Genomic DNA, 23,300 nt, shown 5'->3' with positions numbered 1-23,300 from the left:
AAGTTATAATATACAATATTTTCATCTAATTTTCAAATCTTTTAAAATATTAAATTAATGATAAAGTAAGAAATAAAAAATACGGATTACTCTTAGAATAGAATAGTGGTATTAGTACTACGCCTCTTAACGCTCTCCAAAAGCCGCCTCTCTCTCTCTCTTGGATTCGCAAAATCCAACCCCTTCTGTCCATTTGCAGGTCCACAATAACATACCCACTTGCTTGTCCCTTTCATTTACAATAATAACTCCATTTCCATTTCTAATGTTTTGCTTACCTCAACTTTGGATAACTACGGATTCCTCCAATCAAAATATACAAAAGGGAAAAGGGTCTGATATAACCCTCAACTTTATCATTTAGAGCTGATATACCCCTCGTTATGAAAGTGGCTCATATATACCCCTACTTATATACAAATGGCTCACATATACCCTTTTCCTCTAACGGAAATGAAAAAAATTAATTTCAAGTTAATTTTTTATTTTTTTTTTTAAAAAAATATAATCCCATATGAGTATATTTAATCCTCCTCAAACATATATATTTTTTAACTTTTTTTTTTGTTTCAATGACTAATTTAGATTTATTATTTTGATGGTCAAATTTATTTATGTTTCACTAATATTCTTATAAAACTTATTATAGATAACCAAATTGTTTTCTTAAAATACAAAAATTAAATTACAATATAGAACAAAAAAATAAAATTTTAAATTACAATATAGCCACAAAAAAATAGTTTTAAATTTTTTTCTTTACACTAAGGAATGAAAGAAAAAAATAAAATAAGAATAAGAAACTCAAATAATTATAATAAAAGAAGTCAAAAAATAATTTATGTATAAAAAAGATTAAAATATACCTTGAACTTTGCTAGAAGAATCATATATACCCCTAAATAATTTTTAAAAAAAAACAAAAGTCAAAAATATAAATTTAAAACTAATTTTTTCACTTCCGTTAAATGAAGGGTATATGTGAGCTCATTTTGTAACGGTAGGGGCATATGTGAGCCATTTGTATAACGGTAAGGGTATATATGTGCCACTTCCATAACGAGGGGCATATCAGCTTCAAATGACAAAGTTGAGAGGTATATCAGGCCCTTTTCCCTATACAAAATGTTCGACCTACTTCTTCTTGGATATATCTACCTCTCCTATATACGTGGGTAAGTCAACTATGTTGACTCTTTCCCCCTACCTACTTGGAACTCTTTTTATTCTCTCTTAAAATTCTTATCCTAATTAGCATTTCAATTATCACAGCCTTTTACCTTGTCAGCTTTGGCCTAATAAAACACATTTTTAGGATGACCTGAGAATATGATGGTGGTGACTAAATGGTATTTAAGTCCAAAATCTTATCTAATTGAGGACTTTGGTAACCTCTTATTAACCATAAAAAGATGATCAAAGCATCTTTCTCCTTATCATTTTATCTTGAGACGTAATTCGGTTATGACGTATCATTTATCAATGATAGATCTAAAATTTATACTAGTGAAGTATGAACTAAAATCTAGTAAAGGAAGATTAACAATCAGTTTATTCATAAGAGTCGTTATGGAACATGAGAACAAAAACAAAAAGGAGAAAATAACAAAAGGAGGAAGGAATCATCAGACAAACTTTCACTTTCCCCTCCTTTCTACTGTGTTCCTAATAAACAAGTTTGAAAGGAGGGAAATCCAGTGCCAATGATTTACAAAAACTCTCCGGAATTTACTTCCGGGAAAAACCCTTCCCCATAGTAAAAAGAAAAAAGGAAAATATTAGTACAAACTAATTGAACAAGCTGAGTAATTTGGGTTCTTCTCCAATGACAGCACTACTCTCAAAACAAGTAGTTGTTCCAGATTCTTCTGAATTCATCGACGGTGTTCCAGGTCGCCGATGATTCTCCGGCAAAGGGTGGCTATTATACACTTTCTGATTAAAACCTGGTGTTAAACTGAGATCGAGATCCGCCAACATTGAAGTTTCCTCAGGGAAACGACGTCGTTTTTGCATCTTCCTTGGATCCTGAAGCTTAAATACATCGGTGCAATCAGACACCTCATCAATCTCTACCGACGCGCCGAGAAATTCGGAGATCGGCCGTAACGCGCCGCCGCGGAGGACGGTTTCCACCGCCGCTTGACAGACGTGCCAATTTCCCGTCCATAATAAACCTACAGCGCCGTTCACTGGGTTTACTGTTCTCCCAGCAGCTTCGTATAACAAGGACTGAAACAAAGCTGCAAGCAAATACACAAAAATCATCAGTTTATAAACAAACTAAAAAAAAAAAAATTGAACAAATTAATCAACAAGAGAGTTGCAGGTAGACTATACCAGGCCGTTGGTTTTCTGGAACGGCGGAAATGAAAGACATAAGTCCAGCACGGCCAAAAAACTTAGCTACAAATACAGTAGCGTGTCCTTGTGCTTCAGGTGTTTCGATCCATTGCAAACAAGGTCTCAGAATACAGTTATCACTGCATCCTTTTCGAAGGACTCGACAACCATTACAACTCATCTTTCCGTTTTGTGTATATATTAAATGATTACCGGAGCATGAAGAAAGATCAAAAGGATAGCAATATACTTTTGCAGCAAGAAATAGAAACTTGGATAGTAGTAATAGGCAAGGGAAAAGAGAATGAAATGTGCCTATATATAAACAATGAGGTTGAGAGAGAAAGAGTCGGCTTCAAGTTTTTTCTTTCTTAATTTCAAATTTCTTAATCATAGAACTTATGTAAGTGACTTTTAAATAAAGACTTAACTTCGACATTTTTTACGTCATTAATATATTTTTGAGTCTCCTTACACTATTACTGAAAAAAAATCACTTAATTTATATCATTATATGTTGTACTAACAAGTACAATATTTGTCTTCTTTTTTACATTAAAAATCCAACATTTTAAGGGGTTACTAATTTTTTTTTTTTGAATGAGCCAATAATGTAGAACACATATTAACGATGTATAAAACTTAAATTCAGATTTGTTTTGCACTATTAATGCTTAAAACTTAAACATCTACATGATTGAAATTTAAGTGTTATATATTGCTAGTATAAAAAAAAAAAATTATAACCATTCAAATAATATATATCTTAGGTAAGCATCGTTAAAACATAAGCTACATTCTTACCATGTGACTTTTATAATCATAAATATAAGATAAATTATTTTTTATTTATCTGCTTTAAATAAGGAATATTAATTTAAAGAATTTTTATATTATTAGAGATAATATATGTAACTTGCCATAATAATTGTATCTAATAACTACAAAGTACAACTTGCTAATAACATATTAACTCACACCAATAATACGAGAAAAATAAAATTATCTTGCTTAATCTTTTTCTTTTAAATGAACTACTTCAATTTTTTTTCAGACTAAAGTTAACTAGAGTCTAGTTTGGGGTTTGTGTGGTTGTGTTAGATTCCAAAAGTATTGGGGGGCGAAAGCGGCTCCGGGTCTCCGCGGATGGCTGTCTATCAACCGTTGGATTTTCAATTTTTTTTTTCTTTTCCTTTTTTCTTATATCACTGCTTTTGGGGATGTTGATATGATAACCTATCGCTTTCATTATTTTAATTTTTCCATAAGAGTACTCAATTATACTATTGGTATGCAACCAATTTCTATATATTTTTAGCAAATAAACATGTCGATGAATCATAGGTTGTAGGGACAACTCCTCTTCAATCACAAAAAGAAAGAAAAAAAAAGAACCAAATAGATAAGCAAGTGGCCAAAGGTTAATGAGAATTCATTTGATCCATTGAGGACACACCATATGGGCATTGGTGGGGACAATCAAAAGACTATTTTTGTAATAGTTATCAAAGACTAAAGTGTAAGAGTCCGTTTGAATTGGTTTAAAAAAATAATTTTTAAGTCAAAAATAAAAAATTAAACTGAAATGACTTTTAAGTCAAATAATAATAAGTAAGGAGAGACCTACTTTAGATTTTTGATTTATTTTAAGTCATTTTGACCTTGTTAAACACATTCTAACTTATTTTAAGTTATTTAGTATATTTGACAAACACTTCCAGAAGTAAAAAATTGACTTAAAAATATGTTTGATCAACTTTTAAGTCAATCCAAACACCCTCTAAAACGGAAATTTTTGAAATTTATAGTCTAAAAAACTATTTGAATGGTTGAAAATAATTTTATCATGGATAAATGAGAAATTTTAAAGTTAAATTGTTTTGAATGGTAGAAAATGATATTTTGTTTGAAATGGACTAAAAGAATGTTGGGACAGAGGGAAGTACTCATTTTATGCAAACGAGTGGATAAGGTTAATTTCGTCTGCTGATGAAATGATTTCACTAGGCTCCCCTTAATTAATTGTAAGAAGAAAAAAAGTGTAGCCAAATAGGTGATATCCTCTTTTTGATGATTAGGTTGGGAGAAGTTTGCATGGTTTTTGTCTAACTCGAATAAAATGTGTTTAGTAGGAAACAAAAAAGAAACCTGGGTAATTATCTAATGAAAAAATTTAATAGTAAATAACATTTCTAGTTTCTCAATACGGACCTTACTATATATACGTCTTTGCGATTGTATTCACTTAGACATGTATTGTAAATTTTGAGGTAACAATATAATGGTGCAAAGAATGGAGTTGCAACAGAGAAAAATCTTAAAGTGGACGCAAAATGATTCTGATTAACTAAAAATAGCACATTTATTTTTCACTTTAGTCTTTGTATTATTCAAAGGATCTATCGTACGATTAACACTCTTTAAAATGTGAAATATATAATCTAAAAAAGAGTTAAAATTTTCTATGATATCTATAGACGGCTTTAGTTTCTTGAAAGATAGAATACTAGATTTTGGTTTCTTGAAAGATAGAATACTAGATTTTGAAAAGAAGATATGTTAGCTTGCTTTATCATAATGTTTTTGAGTTATAATAACTTGGACGCTGATGCGATTTGTTATGAGAAAAGCAAAAGATTTAAGAATCAATGAGAAAAAAGGCTGTGGTATGAAAACAGCACCTAACAATCTAATCAAATTTAAACAGTGGATCTTCTTGTTTTTTAAGAATCTTTACACGAATAACCGGATAGATCATTGTTACTTTTCTAGTTGGTATACATAAATTATACATTCTTTATATACGATCATACACAAATTATACATCTATCAACTATTTTTAGTTTAATCAGTTGGATGGATGAATTCTCCTATTTTATAAAAAGAATTCTGAGGGGACATTGCTGAAATTTCTATGTATACATAAATGTTGATAATCACAAATACAAATATGCTTGACTGTACAATTTTTAACAAAACATTATCACATGGTTCACATATGCTGCTGCCTCGGCCCATCCCTTTTTCATCACCTCTATCTTTGGGTTTCTCAGAGATACTGTCTTTATGGACATTTTTTTCAGAAACCGGGTTAATTTTAAGGTTATATATATATAGCAAGTTAATTAAATGTCTTATTGTTTCTATGTTAGTAATTAAGGAAGTCTGTGTAACCTACAATCTTGTTTCTTTTTAATTGGGATCGGATTCATGTTTTACTATTTCTAATCGATACTACACATATTTCACACCCACTAACTATTTTTAGTTTAAGCAGTTGAGTGAGTGTATATAAGTTAATTCTCCTTCGAGGGAAAAGGATATAGTGCAAATTGACATCAAGCATATCACAGAGTCGATTTCGCAATCGCAAATCTCCCAGCTGATTAGAAAAAAGGAATCACCTATTTTTGGAATGATTTCCAATTGCTGGACATGCGTAGTTGATGAACACTGTTGCAACTTGTTGAAAAAGTTAAGTTTCAAGCGGATACATATAGCCTTAATCTACAGAAACAGGAATCACTAAAGTTTATTAAAGTCCAAAATTTCCAGCTTTGGCATAACTTAATATTTGTTCGAGCAAGAGTGCCCTTGGAGCTTTGATGGGCCGCTAGTGTGACTAGAAGACTAATTTTAGTAAGTACCTAATTTTTGTATGAAGTTGAACTTCTCACATAATAAATTCTGGTCCAAAAATCGCCTATCCAACATTTTCAAGAGAAGGCAATTAATAATCAAACTAAGGAACATGGTGAAGATATTGCAACCACATATGTGATATGTAGAAAAGTATTCTCTGAGATAAGTACTAGAAGACTACGTTCAGCCGTTGAGGTACCATCATCCTTGTGGGCAGACAAAAAACCAAGCACTTGCAGTGAAATGAAGCCATCAAAAGATATTGGCAAATCCTATAGATTTTGATTTGTGGGGTCCTCTACAAAAGGCAATTAGGGATAGGATTAGCTTTAGGACCATTTTTTCTGTCCTCAAAATGATGGTACTTGACACGTTTTTTTTTGTTGGCTCTGTTTCATGGAGAATGCAACTGCTGTATCTCTCTCTGTTAATCCTAAACAACAGGTATTCCAAGATTAATGTGTATTCTCATAAATCACTAAAGACAAATGAAAGGTTAAATCAAGTCATCACACCAAAACTTAATCTTAGATAACACGATAAAACTTTTTGCATTATTCCCTGATGAGTGGCTAATGTTGCTTGCAGACGGATTAAGGTAGCCTTTATCTGTCTGCTACAAACAAGACTTGATTTGTTCTGATTTTGCCTCTTTGGAAGAAAAAGTGTTGAAAGGACACAAGTCCAATTGGAGGGAAATCCTAACCAACATAGGTGAAAGAATAAGTTATGCACTAAAAAGTGAATAAGAAGGGCTTTTCTTGAGAATCTAGCTAGGGCCTATTTGATCTCTCCCTAATTCCACCTCTGCTCTGCATAGAAAAAAAAAGGGTATGAATTCAATAGGTCCAAGGTTACTAGTGCAGGTAGATTTAAAGAAGAAGCCATTTGAACAAAATCCACCTCTTCACAACCGGTGGCACCTAGAGATACCTCCGGTATTAGAGGTGCGAGTTGGGGAGGTGTTCAGGGTTGAGATGGTAGATTTTGCATAACGGAAGACTATACTGCCGAGGACAATCAGTCTGTTGTGAGTTCTTCACAGCACTCTCTTATCTCTATGTGTTCGACATTTATTACTTCTATTGAACTGAACCCCCTCTTCCGAACTTTTACAAGTTTTGTGAAAGAAAATGGTTCGACGCGAAGTTAAGTTCAACCCAACCCTGAATAAAAAGAAAGATTATCCTACGATTCCCACCAATAGCCAAAAATAAAATAAAAAATTCAATAGATAAGGCGTAGCATGTAAACTAGAGAAGGTCCAAGGTTTAAGAGAAGTTGCCATTGAGGCTAGAAAGAGTTATATCTTGCTCTAGTTTTAATGGGTTGGGTTGAGCTAGTTGGTTTCACACGAAGATTAAGCTTTTCTTGCCTCAGGCAAAATTACTTTATATATCATGAATACTTTGGTCACTCTTCTTACTAGTGTTGCGGAGTTTTCCAAGTTGAATATAATTCCTTAGCAATTGAACTAATGTCAAGTCTGTCCCATAGTCCAAATGCCCAAGAAGACAAACCGTGACCATTACTGAGATGTGACTCCCATTTGTCAGCTAGCAACCTTGTCCCACTCAGCTAGGAACCTTGTCAGCTGCTTCCCTTAGAGTGCCATGTAATGGAAGTAAACATGCTCAGTGATTCACAGAACACCAAGTCACACTATGGCTCCTCCAACTCCAAGACTAGTAATCCCCATAGACCTAAAGAAGAAGCCATGGGAACAAAAGTTGCCACTCCACAACCGTTGGCACCCAGAGATACCTCCTGTAACTGAGATTAAAACAGGGGAGATGTTCCGAATTGAGATGGTTGATTGGACAGCAGGCGCTATTCAAGATAATAACTCTGCAATTGATGTAAAAACTGTTGATCTATCCACTGTAAGTATGCATAAACTAACAAATCCAGTGAATCTAACCAACACCTAAGTCATAAGATGTTAGAAATCACTTCAGGCTGAATCATATAACTCTCCTATGCAGGTCCATTATCTCAGTGGGCCAATAAGAGTAGTTGACACAGATGGAAATCCTGCTGAACCAGGTGACCTCCTTGCTGTTGAAATATGCAACTTAGGGCCTCTCCCTGGAGATGAATGGGGTTTTACAGCAATATTCGACAGAGAGAACGGTGGAGGATTTCTAACAGACCATTTTCCCCGTGCAACTAAAGCTATTTGGTATTTCGAAGGCATATATGCCTACTCACCTCATATACCAGGTAAAGCTGCATATCTTCTCCTAATATATCCTAGACATACATATGTATCAAATCCTGATAAGATCTACTGAAAATCTCACAAACAGGTGTAAGATTTCCTGGTTTAGTTCATCCTGGAATAATTGGAACAGCACCTTCAAAAGAACTACTCAATATATGGAATGAGAGGGAAAGAAAGCTCGAAGAAACTGGTCCCCAGTCTCTCAAATTATGTGAGGTCTTGCATTCTAGACCATTGGCTAACCTACCTTCAACAAAAGGGTGCATTCTTGGCAAGGTATGATGGCTTGCAATTGTTTCAGGAACTGACAACTTTATCATTCCCTAACAGTTACATATTCTGTCAATTTAAACCAAATTCTATAAAAAAATAAGAAGACAAATTCCTTATCAACAAGCTGCATCCTAACATTATTGTAGACAGTAAACAGAATATGATCGAGTCATAGCAATATGTTAAACAAACTGAAGAGAGAAAGAGAATGAACAAACAAACTTCACTGCCAAGCACAACAATTGTTTTTTGACAACTCGTGATTATAATGTAGATTCAAGATGGAACTCCTGACTGGAATAGAATTGCCAATGAGGCTGCAAGAACAATACCTGGACGTGAAAATGGAGGAAACTGTGACATAAAAAATCTCAGCAGAGGTTCAAAAATATACCTTCCAGTATTTGTAGAAGGAGCAAACCTCAGTACTGGTGATATGCATTTTTCTCAAGGTGACGGTGAAGTATCATTTTGTGGGGCAATTGAGATGAGTGGCTTCCTAGAGCTCAAGTACTTTCCACATCTCATTTAGCGCTAAATTGTCATGACTAAATAATCTTTTGCTGCCTTGGGATTGACTGTTATCAGAGTCAATCCCTTATATCAACAAGCACATTACAGGCTAATATAAAGTAACTTCAAAACTGGGCTCCATTAAAACTTTGTGTTATTTCCCTATGCCACCCTCTTTCATATCACTGCTAATATGCTACATCAATATTCTCTATCTTAAGGTACTCACAAATATACTATAAGAGTTGCAAAGGTATCCGTATTGGCATAGAGCAACTGATTCCCAGGGTTTAGTGAAGAATTTCAATACAACAGCCCTTTTTAAAAAAAATATGTACCATGTTGGAAACACCCAAGTTGTGAAGTCAGTTATGCTTAGCTCACCTAATTCTTTATCAATTACTCGCTGGAGCATAACTATAAAGAAGCCAAAATATGTATAATGTAATTCAGCTATGTATATTTAAAAAACAAACTAAAAACTACATACTCCTAAATCTTATTTATTTCTAACATCTTAGAACTTTTTTATATATGAACCTGAACTATGAAGTACAACCTGAAAAACAATACCAGCTATTAACTTTTATTTTCATTAGCAAGAACACAAGACAGACCTCCTTAAGCACCACTCTTTTTGCATCAAGTGCCTTTCTTTCTATGCGCTACACCTCTACATTTATAAGCTAACAATAGACCTTTACCAGATTTAGATTTACGTTTTTTTGCTTGTAAACAGGTGTGAGATTTTAAGAAACGGAATGAAAGAATATCTCACTCCAATGGGACCCACACCACTACATGTGAACCCAATTTTTGAGATAGGGCCCATGGAGCCAAGATTCTCAGAGTGGTTGGTGTTTGAGGGCATCAGTGTAGATGAAAGTGGACAACAACACTATCTTGATGCCAGTGTTGCATACAAGCGTGCAGTACTAAATGCAATTGATTACCTCTCAAAATTTGGCTACTCAAAGGAACAGGTAATAAAAATCTCTCCCTGAAAATCTTCTTGTAACAGAAGACTCTCGGGAATAGATAACATTAACATTCAGGAGAGTAAAGAAATTTGAGTAAATATGAACATTATGTTGGTGCTATCAGGTTTATCTTTTACTTTCATGCTGTCCCTGCGAAGGAAGGATTTCAGGAATTGTTGATGCTCCCAATGCTGTTGCCACCCTTGCCATTCCAACTGCTATTTTTGACCAGGTACTAGAAGTTCTCTGATGTACTCACAATCAATCGTGATGATAGTAGTTAATCTAGGAGCTGTGGCTCGAAGAAGATGAAAACTAATTCAGGGTACAACCGAGAAGATTAGTTGAGAAGATGTAGAAGAAGGAAGAAAGAATAGAATGATATTATTCATGAATGAGTGAATCAGTACATTTCCCATGTATTTATACAACTAATCAATGGGTAAAATGACTTAAAGAAGAATACAACAAAAGTAACTAACTAACTAATTTCTTGACAGCTGAACAGTGTTAACTGCCTAACAGTTCTAACAGCTTCTAACAGATTTTCAGATTCCTTTACATTCATTTTAACTAACTCGACTACATATACTTGCATCAATACCCTCCAATTGAAGAATAGCCTTGTCCTCAAGGCTGGAATGAAGGAAATCTATGCTGCAACTCTGTGAGAATTTCCCAGGTGGCCTGAGTTGCATCAATGCCCAGCCATTTAACCAACACCTGACAAACAGCCTTATTACCCCTCTTGATCATCCTCCTCTCTAATATAGCCTCAGGCAAGGGGCAGTAGGGACTAGATATATGTAACACTGGAGGATGGGTGAGGACAGCAGGCACTTCATGGCATTTTTTCAACTGTGATACATGAAAAGTAGGATGGATCAATACATCTGCTGGAAGCAAAAGCTTATAAGCAACTTCCCCAATCTTAGCATCAATCAGATAGGGACCAAAGTACTTAGCAGCTAACTTGTTAAAGGGTCTAGTGGCCACAGAGAACTGCCTGTACGGCTGTAGCTTTAAATAGACCCAATCACCCACATTAAACTGTCTGTCAGACCTATGTTTATTGGCCAGATCTCTCATTCTTTGTTGAGCCCTAGACAATTGGAACTTCAGCAAGGCAATAATAGCTTCCCTAGCCTCCAAGGACCTGTCAACCATCTCATTAGAGGATTCACCAGCCAAATAGGGAAGATGAATAGGTGGCTTTTGACCATAAAGAACTTCATAAGGGGAGCATTTGATAGCTGAATGATAGGTTGTGTTGTACCACCACTCAGCAAGAGGCAAGTGAGCAACCCACTCCAAGGGTTTATCTGAGCAGAAACACCTCAGATAAGTCTCCAAGGTCCTGTTCAAGACCTCAGTCTGACCATCAGTTTGAGGATGGTAGGCTGTAGATTTATGCAACTGAACTCCTTGCAAGGTGAACAATTCTTGCCAAAATGAACTCAAGAAAACAGGGTCTCTATCACTCACTATAGTAGAGGGCATACCATGCAGCCTAAACACATTGTCCAAGAAGCTTTGAGCTACAGTCTGAGCAGTGTAAGGATGCTGCAAGCAAATGAAATGGCCATACTTACTCAACCTATCAACCACCACTAAAATGACATCCTTGCCTTTAGATTTAGGTAAACCCTCAATGAAATCCAAGCTAATGTTAGTCCAAATACCTTCAGGGATAGGTAGAGGTTGAATTAAGCCAGGATAAGCTAAGGCATCATACTTGTGTCTCTGGCACACATCACATCTGTTAATGAAACTCCTGACATCTGTAACCATGGTCTTCCAGTAGAATAGGGACTGCAATCTCCTAATGGTAGCATCCATTCCAGAGTGGCCACCTTGAGGTGTAGAATGCCACAACTGAATAATATGTTCTCTCAGCTGATGGTCAGACCCTACCACCAATCTTCCCTTCCACCTAAGCTGAGAGTTAATCCAAGTAAAGGATTTATAAGGTTGCACTATCAATTTAGTGATCAAGTTCTGTAAAGCAGCATCAGAAATCCAAGATTGTTGAATCTGACAGAAAAGTGTATCATGGGGTGTAAGCAAGGACAAGGCCAATAACTCTGCACCTNTATAAGGTTGCACTATCAGTTTAGTGATCAAGTTTTGTAAAGCAGCATCAGAAATCCAAGATTGTTGAATCTGACAGAAAAGTGTATCATGGGGTGTAAGCAAGGACAAGGCCAATAACTCTGCACCTTGATTTCTAGAAAGAGCATCAGCAGCCTTATTGTCCAGTCCTTTTTTGTATTCAATAGTAAAGTCAAAAGCCATAAGCTTTGAGATACCAGCCACTTGAAAATCAGTGTGTATAGTTTGTTCCAGCAGATGCTTCAATGCCTTCTGGTCAGTCTTGACTATGAAGGGTCTACTTAACAAATAATGTGACCACTTAGTCACAGCAAAAACCAATGCCAGCAATTCTCTATCATAAACACACATGGACCGATGTCTAGGGGCCAGTGTTTTACTAATATAAGCAATAGGGTGCCCCTGCTGCATTAGGACAGCACCAATACCTGTACCACTTGCATCTGTCTCAATAACAAAAGGTTCAGCATAGTTTGGCAAAGCCAAGACAGGAGCAGTCACCAAGGCTTCCTTGAGAGTAAGGAAAGCTGCAGTAGCTTCTTCAGTCCAAGCAAAATTGTCCTTTTTAAGTAAGTCATGTAGAGGTCTGCATATAGCTCCAAATCCTTTGATGAACCTCCTGTAGTACCCTGCTAAACCAATGAAACCTCTGAGTTGCTTGATGGTAGTAGGCAGTCCCCAGGCTTGTACTGCAGATACCTTCTTAGGATCAGTTGCTACTCCCTTAGCACTGATAAAATGTCCTAAGTACTCCACTTCTGTTACCCCAAAAGCACACTTGGATGCTTTAGCATACAACTAATGGTGTTTCATCAGCTCAAACACCGTTCTTAAGTGATCCACATGAGCAGACATAGTTTTGCTATAAACCAAAATATCATCAAAGAAAACTAACACTGATTTTCTGAGTAATGGTTTGAAAACTGAATTCATAAGACTTTGGAATGATGAAGGAGCATTGGTTAGCCCAAAGGGCATTACCAAGAACTCATAGTGACCCTCATGAGTTTTGAAAGCTGTTTTATGCACGTCAGATTCTGACATTCTCAATTGGTGATAGCCAGCTCTAAGATCAATCTTAGAGAACACCACAGCACCCCCCAACTCATCCAATAGATCCTCAATAATAGGGATTGGGAATTTATCCTTCACTGTTAAATGATTCAGATCCCTGTAATCAATACAAAGTCTCCAACTACCATCCTTTTTTCCAACTAACACAACTGGGGATGCATATGGGCTAGTACTGTGCTGTACAACCCCTTGATCTAGCATCTCTTGTACCAACTTCTCAATAATATCCTTCTTTACTCCGGGAAACCTGTAAGGTCTCTTACTAATAGGAGCTGCATTGTCTATGAGTGGTATTCTGTGATCATAGGGTCCTCTGTGAGGTGGTAATGCAGTAGGAATATCAAATATACACTTGTATTGTTCCATTAAAGAAACCAAAACAACTGGAATGTCATCACCTGTGGCTGTGATAGCTTGGATGTGGTTATAGAGACCCTGTTTTCTTGAGTTCATTTTGGCAAGAATTGTTCACCTTGCAAGGAGTTCAGTTGCATAAATCTACAGCCTACCATCCTCAAACTGATGGTCAGACTGAGGTCTTGAACAGGACCTTGGAGACTTATCTGAGGTGTTTCTGCTCAGATAAACCCTTGGAGTGGGTTGCTCACTTGCCTCTTGCTGAGTGGTGGTACAACACAACCTATCATTCAGCTATCAAATGCTCCCCTTATGAAGTTCTTTATGGTCAAAAGCCACCTATTCATCTTCCCTATTTGGCTGGTGAATCCTCTAATGAGATGGTTGACAGGTCCTTGGAGGCTAGGGAAGCTATTATTGCCTTGCTGAAGTTCCAATTGTCTAGGGCTCAACAAAGAATGAGAGATCTGGCCAATAAACATAGGTCTGACAGACAGTTTAATGTGGGTGATTGGGTCTATTTAAAGCTACAGCCGTACAGGCAGTTCTCTGTGGCCACTAGACCCTTTAACAAGTTAGCTGCTAAGTACTTTGGTCCCTATCTGATTGATGCTAAGATTGGGGAAGTTGCTTATAAGCTTTTGCTTCCAGCAGATGTATTGATCCATCCTACTTTTCATGTATCACAGTTGAAAAAATGCCATGAAGTGCCTGCTGTCCTCACCCATCCTCCAGTGTTACATATATCTAGTCCCTACTGCCCCTTGCCTGAGGCTATATTAGAGAGGAGGATGATCAAGAGGGGTAATAAGGCTGTTTGTCAGGTGTTGGTTAAATGGCTGGGCATTGATGCAACTCAGGCCACCTGGGAAATTCTCACAGAGTTGCAGCATAGATTTCCTTCATTCCAGCCTTGAGGACAAGGCTATTCTTCAATTGGAGGGTATTGATGCAAGTATATGTAGTCGAGTTAGTTAAAATGAATGTAAAGGAATCTGAAAATCTGTTAGAAGCTGTTAGAACTGTTAGGCAGTTAACACTGTTCAGCTGTCAAGAAATTAGTTAGTTAGTTACTTTTGTTGTATTCTTCTTTAAGTCATTTTACCCATTGATTAGTTGTATAAATACATGGGAAATGTACTGATTCACTCATTCATGAATAATATCATTCTATTCTTTCTTCCTTCTTCTACATCTTCTCAACTAATCTTCTCGGTTGTACCCTGAATTAGTTTTCATCTTCTTCGAGCCACAGCTCCTAGATTAACTACTATCATCACGATTGATTGTGAGTACATCAGATGGTATCAAAGCTTTCATTCCTCGGCATGGCTTTGACTCGCAACAAGAACCCAGAAGGATCGACAGAGGCAGATAACAATTTTTTGCAGATTCAAGAGCAATTGCAGAAATTGATGGCGACTATGAATGATCGAAATGAGAGGACAGATAAGGAATTGTTGGAAATCAAGCAAGCCATTGGTGGTATGAAGCAGAGAGACAGGGAATTGGATAATTGCAGAGGTGAATCTTCTGCTGGAGGTGACAATTCTGGAGAATTGAGGCAGTTGAACACAAGTAGAGACATTCAGACTGGAGTAACTGGTAATTTTCTCACTCGATGCTCTAGGTTAGATTTCCCTAGATTTTCTGGGCAAGATCTGAAAACATGGCTGTATAAGGTGGACCAATTCTTTTCTATGGATGAAATTCCTTATAGTCAGAGGGTCAAAGTCACATCAATTCACTTAGATGGGGAAGCTATTGCTTGGCATAGGTCTTATCTGAAAGCTAGGAACACTGCTGTAGATCCTACTTGGACAGAGTATATTTTAGCTTTGAATGAAAGGTTTGGGGATGGATATGAAGATTCAATGGAATCCATTAAGCACCTGGAACAAACTAGCAATGTAAGAGCTTACCAAGCTGAGTTTGATAGGCTGCTGACTGGGGTGAATTTGTCTAATGAGAATGCCATCAGTTGTTTCTTAGGAGGCCTCAAACCTGAATTGAACAAATCAGTAAGGATGCAGGCACCAAAGACTCTGATGCAAGCTTACAAGTTGGCTAGATTGCAAGAGGAAGTTTTTGAGGCACAAGCTCAGTCCTGGGGAATTAGATCTTCTGGAAAAAATCAGAATCCCATTTTACCAACTCCAAACTTCCATAGAAATCAGAATGTACAGAGGCCCATACCAGCTAATACTAGTTACAGGAAACCTTTTGATAATTCTTATAACAAACCTAGTGGATTTCAGGGCAATGTTAATGGAAGGAAGCCCTTAACTGCAGCAGAGATGGATGAGAAAAGAGCCAAGGGACTGTGCTTCCTTTGTGATGAAAAGTATGTAAGGGGGCATGTGTGTAAGGCCAAGAAGCAGTTGTTCTTAGTAGAATTGTGTGAAGAAGGAGATGTAACTATGGAAGATGATCTAGATCAGTTCCAGGATCAAGAAGCAATTGATAACATTGTCAATCCTGAGGAATGTATGACAATTTCATTGCAAGCCTTCACTGGTGTCACTGGGTACCAGACCATTCGAGTCACTGGGTATCATGAGAAAAGACCATTACAAATTCTTATTGATACAGGTAGTACCCACAATTTTATTGATGAAGAAATGGCAAGGCAGCTAGGATGCAAGGCCAGCACAATCATGGAACAGTCTGTTAGTGTAGCTGATGGGAGGAAGGTACAAACTGCTTCCATTTGTAGGAATCTGCAGTGGTTGTTACAGGGGACTACATTTTCTTCTGATTTCCTATTACTGCCATTAGGAAATATTGATATAGTATTGGGGGTCCAATGGTTGAATACATTGGGGAGAATTCTCTTTGATTTTAGCAAAAGGACCATTGAGTTCATGCACCAAGGGAAGAAGCACGTGTTGAGAGGGGCAACCACTCAAGTCAAAACTACTAAGGCTAAAGTGTTGAATAAAAAACCTGCAGAACAAGTACAATTTTATATGTTGTCAGTAAACACACCTGATGTACTCACAATCAATCGTGATGATAGTAGTTAATCTAGGAGCTGTGGCTCGAAGAAGATGAAAACTAATTCAGGGTACAACCGAGAAGATTAGTTGAGAAGATGTAGAAGAAGGAAGAAAGAATAGAATGATATTATTCATGAATGAGTGAATCAGTACATTTCCCATGTATTTATACAACTAATCAATGGGTAAAATGACTTAAAGAAGAATACAACAAAAGTAACTAACTAACTAATTTCTTGACAGCTGAACAGTGTTAACTGCCTAACAGTTCTAACAGCTTCTAACAGATTTTCAGATTCCTTTACATTCATTTTAACTAACTCGACTACATATACTTGCATCATTCTCAAGGTTCAATTATGATAAATTTAAGAGTTGCAACCTACAAGTCCAATAGAGGTAACCCTCATCTAGTGATTCCAATATCTGAAATTGCTATATCTTCTGGGATCCTGGGCTGTTAAGCATGGAGTAATCCATGGCAAGATCAAACTAAGTCAAGGCATCTTATAGGAATATCCTCTCTGATAGCAATTGCAAACTACAATTCTATGCAATACTGAAATCCAAGCTATTTTAGGAGATAGAACTACAATCTATAGCATAGTATCACTAATTAGCACGTGAATACGTAGGTACTTCAGAGAAGCCAGCTATGACAAAGATAAAACATGAGTAGTTTCCCAGTTTATTGACGACAGATGGGCTAGAGAAGCAAATGGAAGAAGTAATTGGTATAATTGTTTAGTTATCTGAAAAAGATCAACCAGTATAATATCTTTCACCAGATTAAGCTAGAGGCAATAAATGTCCGCAAGAACAATTCTAAGAAGCTCCTGGAAGTCAGTAGGAAACGCACATATAGGAAGAAACCAAGGACAATGAGCTTACCAAAGTCAATGTTCTTGTACAATCTTATATCCAACATTCTTTTATAAGAAATATTCTGCATATACAAACTCTGGAGATAACCAAGATTCCGACACATCTCTAGGCTTGTTATGCTGCTTTTTTCAGAAATACCTAAGTTTGGATGTGTCTTCATCTCTCGGAACAACTAACAAGAAATGAATTTGTTTTTTCCGGTTTCCTAATCTGAAACAAAAATAAATAACAATAATACTAATAAGGATTGTGTATCCAAGGAGTCCCATCTTTTACTAAATACCTTTGGAGTTCACACATGCAAAATAAATATCTTTTCTACTACAGTTTATTGCCTATAGCTAAATCAGTAAGTCATAGTCACACATTTCCTGCTGATTTCTAAATCTTGTTGTGCTGGGGGCAAATAACTATGAAGATGAGATTTTGTTAAATGCTCATCACATAACCACTTAGGAAATTCCATTTCTGTTGCCTCCAAATTTCTTTCTAAGATGGCTTTCTTTTCCTGTGCTATGCTTATTTAAATACCTTATTGGATTATCGGACAAATAACACATACAAATAGCTTTCTCATTTCTTATTCATGGAAGATAAAACAAGCAGTTTAGTCTGACACGATCTTATATCCTCTTAGAATCAAAATCAATGTTTATCACATGACCAGGACCGAAATTCCATGCAAGTGTCAAATGAAACAATATTATGTGGGTAATTAAAAATGATAGATACATGTAACTGAAATTGATCTAGATCTATTTAAACCTGGTTCTAAGAAATCAGCCTCTATTTCTGGTTTTCATGAGAGAAAAGTTCTGGTTTATTCCAACAGAATCAGTTGTTTGGTGCAGGATATTCGCCCAAAGGTCAATAAAGTGCCCCTTGGGCCAAGACTTATGAGGAATCCAGGAATTCCGCAATGTACTTATGATGGAAACCTGCCAATCACCAAGAATCCTTTGCTCCATCAACAAGGGAGCAGCTGCAGCATGGATGCTAGTTCTTGAGCAGGGGATGTGCATGTACAGCTACTGAAGGAAGATATGACCAAGTTGAAAGAAGCAAACCTGAGATGCATAAAGACTAACTAGGCCTTCTAAACATCTAAAGATGAAGACAAGTTCTTCAAAATGTAATAGCTTGGTATCAACAGTGAGACCATAAATAATTTTTGAATCGTAACATGGTAAACTTCATACTAGGACTAATCATCCTAATGTTGCTGCCTTTCGTGAATTTTAAGAGTTAATAAATGTCTTGCGCCCAATAAACAGGAAAGAGTAACATATTTTCCCGAGTCCATGAAGCAAATGAGGTTTAAAGAAGATTCTCGTTGAAATGTCTCCACCATAAAAAAAATCGTGACAACAGTCAAAGGCAATAGAAAACACGGGACAAAGAGGACCAATTAAGCAAAAAGTGAGGCATTTCTCCAGCCAACATTTACCATAAAATAAAATATGTATGTAGGTCAATTTACAGAAATCTAACGAGATTGAAAGAGGTTAAATAACTGATATTCAACCTCAGTACTCCTTGAAAAAAGTAAATTCACCACTAGGATGAGAAAATAATCCTGCATAATTTATGTACTATTACATCTAGACATGTAAATGTCAAAATCCCAAAACCAAAACCATCATTTGTATGCAAGACTGCAATGGAAATGGAGCTTAATTTCTATAGTCAATAATAGACAGAGAGTGTCCGATGGTGTTGAAGAGATGGGCATTGTATGCCAAAAGCCCATAACCAGAGATCCAGTTCCACACTCAACACCTGGATAGCAAAATGAGATGTCACATTTTTGTGAAAATGACATTCAAACAAGAAAGTTGGGCTCACTTTAGAATACACATAGAACAGGAATAACAAGTTAATAAATTTTAGAAGGGAAAAAATTCTACCAAATATCTTGCAAGGAACACAGCTTACATGTCAGACTAACAGTAACCACACTAGCAGCCTTTATTTATTTATTGCTTGTACAATGAAATCAGGTATATAGATCTCAGCTCATATATAACTTACCTTAACCATTGGACATGTAAATCACCTAGTTATTTTGTCTTGTATTTTACCTTAAGTCATCAACATGTATAAGAAAAGACTTAGCTGGAGCAACAACTATATATTCTAACCATAGCTGGAGTAGGCATGTTAGCTGCAATTTGTTTTCCTATTGCCTTTTGAAGGCTCACTTTTACTACTGTTTTTCTACTATTTTCCATTTGATGATTTCTTGTTCCAATAGGTAATAACTATATATTAGAAAGTAAAAAAAAAAACATACAAGTTGACTATGTATGTTTTAAAATCGAAGAGTAGGCATCAAATATCTAACACCAACACTGTAGATGGCCAGAATTTCAATTAATATCAGCCGATCAACTGATAAAGCTAAAAGAATGATTTTCTATATTGTAGATTATTCTATTTCATGGAGTCATCTATCTGCAAATTCGGGATATAATTGTACTAGGTGAAGTATATGAAATATTGCATGTTTCCTCACAGCCCTGTCAATAAGAGACACCAAGCTTTACACATGCAAGAAAATGCATATTCTATCTATAAAATTGGCCGAGTATAAGTTACGAATCACCAAATCTAACACCAAAGAACAGTAAAACAATAGCAATGAGCAAGACCAACCTGCTTCCCAGTCTTTTTACTGATCAACTCCTTCATTTTCTCCACAGCATAAACAGAGCAGGCTCGGAGTTCTACTTCCTCCTCACTGCCTGAGACAATTTCAGTATTTTTCTTGATAGTATTATCCAGGGAAGAACGATATCTCAGCACTCCAAGTTGCTGAAGGACAGCTGGAACAATATAATCAGCAAATATGGTTATTGAGCTTATGTCTTCAAAATCACCATATCCTTCACCCTTAAATGCACCCCACAAATCAGCAGCAAAAATTTGAGCTCTTTTATACAAGAAAATCTGGTGGCCTTTGTACACCGTGTGATCACGGAAGCCTGCAACAGTAAAATAAACAAAGATACACATATTATTACATCTCATTGTTGGAAATAATGATCAAATGTAACATGTAAAAGGAAAACTATAGTAAACAACGATACCGGGGAAGTGGCGTGTCATAAGAGCTACAAGTTTTGCAGCAGAGTTGTCGCAGGACTCCACAAGTTTAGATGCCTTTCCCTCAAAGCTCCTCTCAAGCTCAAGCCCAACCTTAACCATGATTTTACAGAGCTATTAGCTCACTAACAAGCTTAAGAGATCACATTATTTTAAGTCGCAGCAAATTACGACTTCTGGAACATTCACAGAATGCACATAATGCAAAAAAAAAAATTATGACCTGCCAAAGCATTAAAAGAGTGCATAGAACACCAAATCAAGAATTAAGATGTGTACCTCATGCAATAAGCGCACCCGTTCATCCTCCAAAGGCAATGGTCTTGACCAGTTCAACATTTTCCTTAATTGAGGACCTAAAAAATGGTGTTTGCAATGAGATTATCTTCAAACAAGTACGCAGGGAAAGGTTATAAGATTTCAGAACTCAAAAGCATTCAAGACATTTGCCAAACTATATAGATTACAACCTTGAGTTGCTTAACATAAAGACTTGTTGAACACAAACATAACCAATGAAGATGCTTTCAAGGTAATTATTCTGTTCTGGCTACCCTTTGGGGTGTCCCGTGGCCCAGTGGTTTGGGCTTGGGACTTCCATGTTGGAGGTCTCAAATTCGAAACCCCTTGCCAGCAACAGCAAGGGGTTTGCCTTCTGGATCGATCGCGTCGCAACGGGCTTTCCTTGTGCAGGTTACCTCTCTTGTGTGGTTTGCAAGCTATTGCATAGGAGCGGGGGTTTTACCTTGTGCGCACCCAAACGGTACCGGCTGCGGGTTTCCCTTGACATAGAAAAAAATAAAAAATTATTCTGTTCAGGCTCTAATAGTTTATTAATCTTATGAGTTTTTATTGCTACATCAGTTATGATCCCTTTTATATTTTATTAATCTTATGTGTCTCTATTGCTGCATCAAATTATAATCCTTTTCAATCTCCTGATTTAACCTTGAGGACGTGGAATAAATTGCAATAGGAGTTAAATTCTAAAGATTTAAGAGAGTGAGTGTCATTCTAGAGATTTTAAACTATTTATCACAATATTTTTTATCGAGATGATGAGCTACTTCAACAAGAAAAGAAGATTTCAACAAAAGACTAAAAAAATGACAACACGTGTTTTGGATCTTGGATTACCTCACTTGTAATAGTTATGTGAGGACCTTAAACTTAATGATAGCAAAGGCATTCCCCTAAGATTGTAGTTAGTTGGATTGAAAGGGATTAGTATTATAACTTAGGTATGCAAAAGAAAGAGTGAATCTCATTCGCATTCTTAAGGGACCACCTTTGTATACAATCTGAGAGATTGTTCAGTGAACATCCTATACATAACCCCCGAGTGCATCAGTGGACACCAGGAGTCTCATGCCACTACTAGAAGGCTTTCCTCATGCGATGGGTGGAGTTGGCAAAGTAAAAAAGAACCCAAGAGGCATAGTCTCAAAGAAACCTGCTTACCACTATATTTCTGCAGACGATCAGCATCAAATGCAGATTTGTCACTTTCAAGAGTAACCTTTAATCCAGATGCCAGATGATCATAACTCATCTCCTCGTCTGCACTTAGATGCAAGTATAAGGTCAATACACCAGAGCATATATTCAAACAACTGAAATAAAAACAGCTATAAGAACCTTTAATGAAGCCCCAGTATCAAGCATCATGAATAGGGTTCTGTACTACAAACTTTCTTGATCAACATAAATGTGCAAGTTCAAGGATAAAGAGTTAGAAGATACTACAGACATTTTGCCTAAGTACAACACTGAAGTTTCTCAGCACTTAAGTCAGTCATTTATAAGAAATATTGCTTAAAGACAAATAATGTTAAAAACAATTTCACAAGTTTAGCATCTGAATAATTTACAAGGCAGTTTACTGCTTCCTTAATGGTAAACTTATTAAAGTACCTGGCCAGAAACAGAAATTCAATGTATCCAACACCAGCAAATACTGAACAGTAAGTGGACCATTATCAAAATAGTGAATCCCTTCAAAATCCCACTCCACTTTTGGTAGTGAGTTCTTCATATTTTCAGCGACCTTCTCAATGCCTGAACATAACACATACCAAAATGTAACCTTATATCAAATACAAACCACTTTGAACTACCATTAGCGTGAATCTGAATAAGAAAACAGAGCATACACGCCATTCCGGACAAAACGTAACGGATACGGAGGATTCATATAACGGACTCTAACTAATTTGAGATTAAAACAAAATTAATTTAATGTAGAACGGAAATGCATTGGAGTAACGTAATGGAAAACACGGAGAGAGTGCTGAGGGACCTGTGAAATCAACGGTAACATGAGAGGAGTGAGTAGCGACCCAAGCTGTGGTAGACCGAACTTCTTCCATGGCGGCCACCGGAGAAGATTGAAACCCTAAAAGTAGTTAAAAACAATGGAGATAAGAAAAGAGGACTGTTTTTGCTCCTTCTCAAACCAACCGAAATTTCGCGCTCACGTTTCAAGCGTTATAATTTAGACTTCTAGAAGTGCTTTCCCGAAAATTTGACTGGTCAAGCCTCCCACGTGAAGGCAGAAAAGTCTGGCAAATAATCTAAAGATCAGTAACTGGCTGGGTCCCTTGTCTATTTCTCTCACCTTTTATGTCACAATTTTCTTACATTAGTGATTAGTCTATTCTAAAAATATAAGAAAATAAAAGAAGTATTGAAACACTCTTATATTATGTGTGAATTATTAATTTTATTTTTAAATTAGCGATAATTTTTTTAAAAAAATTATTTAATTAATTGAACTTAAATATATCACGGATC

The 23,300-nt window shown here is 36.4% G+C and overlaps 3 protein-coding genes across 3 annotated transcripts; 1 reads left to right on the top strand and 2 right to left on the bottom strand.

Moving 5' to 3' along the window:
- Positions 1–1,745: 1,745 nt before the first annotated feature.
- On the bottom strand, positions 1,746–2,701 carry LOC125849211 (LOB domain-containing protein 37). Its single transcript, XM_049529252.1, has 2 exons — positions 2,341–2,701; positions 1,746–2,243 (listed from the first exon to the last, which is right to left on the bottom strand). The coding sequence occupies exons 1-2, from the start codon at positions 2,522–2,524 to the stop codon at positions 1,789–1,791; spliced, it is 639 nt and encodes a 212-aa protein (XP_049385209.1). The 5' UTR covers positions 2,525–2,701; the 3' UTR covers positions 1,746–1,788.
- A 4,904-nt stretch (positions 2,702–7,605) lies between these two features.
- Positions 7,606–18,661, top strand: LOC125848378 (uncharacterized). Its single transcript, XM_049528232.1, has 7 exons — positions 7,606–7,868; positions 7,971–8,208; positions 8,295–8,485; positions 8,757–8,992; positions 9,735–9,978; positions 10,100–10,207; positions 18,254–18,661. The coding sequence occupies exons 1-7, from the start codon at positions 7,650–7,652 to the stop codon at positions 18,407–18,409; spliced, it is 1,392 nt and encodes a 463-aa protein (XP_049384189.1). The 5' UTR covers positions 7,606–7,649; the 3' UTR covers positions 18,410–18,661.
- A 153-nt stretch (positions 18,662–18,814) lies between these two features.
- Positions 18,815–22,990, bottom strand: LOC125847939 (uncharacterized). The gene is made up of 7 exons (XM_049527698.1): positions 22,807–22,990; positions 22,422–22,565; positions 21,969–22,067; positions 20,787–20,863; positions 20,492–20,600; positions 20,058–20,386; positions 18,815–19,181 (listed from the first exon to the last, which is right to left on the bottom strand). Exons 1-7 carry the CDS (start codon positions 22,874–22,876, stop codon positions 19,089–19,091), a joined length of 921 nt encoding a protein of 306 aa, XP_049383655.1. The 5' UTR covers positions 22,877–22,990; the 3' UTR covers positions 18,815–19,088.
- Positions 22,991–23,300: the final 310 nt, after the last annotated feature.

This window comes from Solanum stenotomum, chromosome 12, assembly GCF_019186545.1.
Source record: "Solanum stenotomum isolate F172 chromosome 12, ASM1918654v1, whole genome shotgun sequence".
NCBI lineage: Eukaryota > Viridiplantae > Streptophyta > Magnoliopsida > Solanales > Solanaceae > Solanum > Solanum stenotomum.
Note: the sequence above shows the minus strand (reverse complement) of the source record. Positions and strands in the feature narration are given on the sequence as shown.

Bases quoted from the DNA above. Each gene is read 5' to 3' on its own strand.
- LOC125847939 (XM_049527698.1), bottom strand. From the start codon at position 22,876: ATGGAAGAAGTTCGGTCTACCACAGCTTGGGTCGCTACTCACTCCTCT. The intron at 22,566-22,806 runs GTCCCTCAGCAC...TGTTATGTTCAG, and splicing joins TGTTACCGTTGATTTCACAG to GCATTGAGAAGGTCGCTGAA. The intron at 19,182-20,057 runs GTTGGTCTTGCT...TTTGCTATCCAG, and splicing joins GTAAAAAGACTGGGAAGCAG to GTGTTGAGTGTGGAACTGGA.
- LOC125849211 (XM_049529252.1), bottom strand. From the start codon at position 2,524: ATGAGTTGTAATGGTTGTCGAGTCCTTCGAAAAGGATGCAGTGATAAC. The intron at 2,244-2,340 runs GTATAGTCTACC...ATTTGCTTGCAG, and splicing joins TCCAGAAAACCAACGGCCTG to CTTTGTTTCAGTCCTTGTTA.
- LOC125848378 (XM_049528232.1), top strand. From the start codon at position 7,650: ATGGCTCCTCCAACTCCAAGACTAGTAATCCCCATAGACCTAAAGAAG. The intron at 8,486-8,756 runs GTATGATGGCTT...ATTATAATGTAG, and splicing joins AAGGGTGCATTCTTGGCAAG to ATTCAAGATGGAACTCCTGA. The intron at 9,979-10,099 runs GTAATAAAAATC...TGGTGCTATCAG, and splicing joins TTGGCTACTCAAAGGAACAG to GTTTATCTTTTACTTTCATG.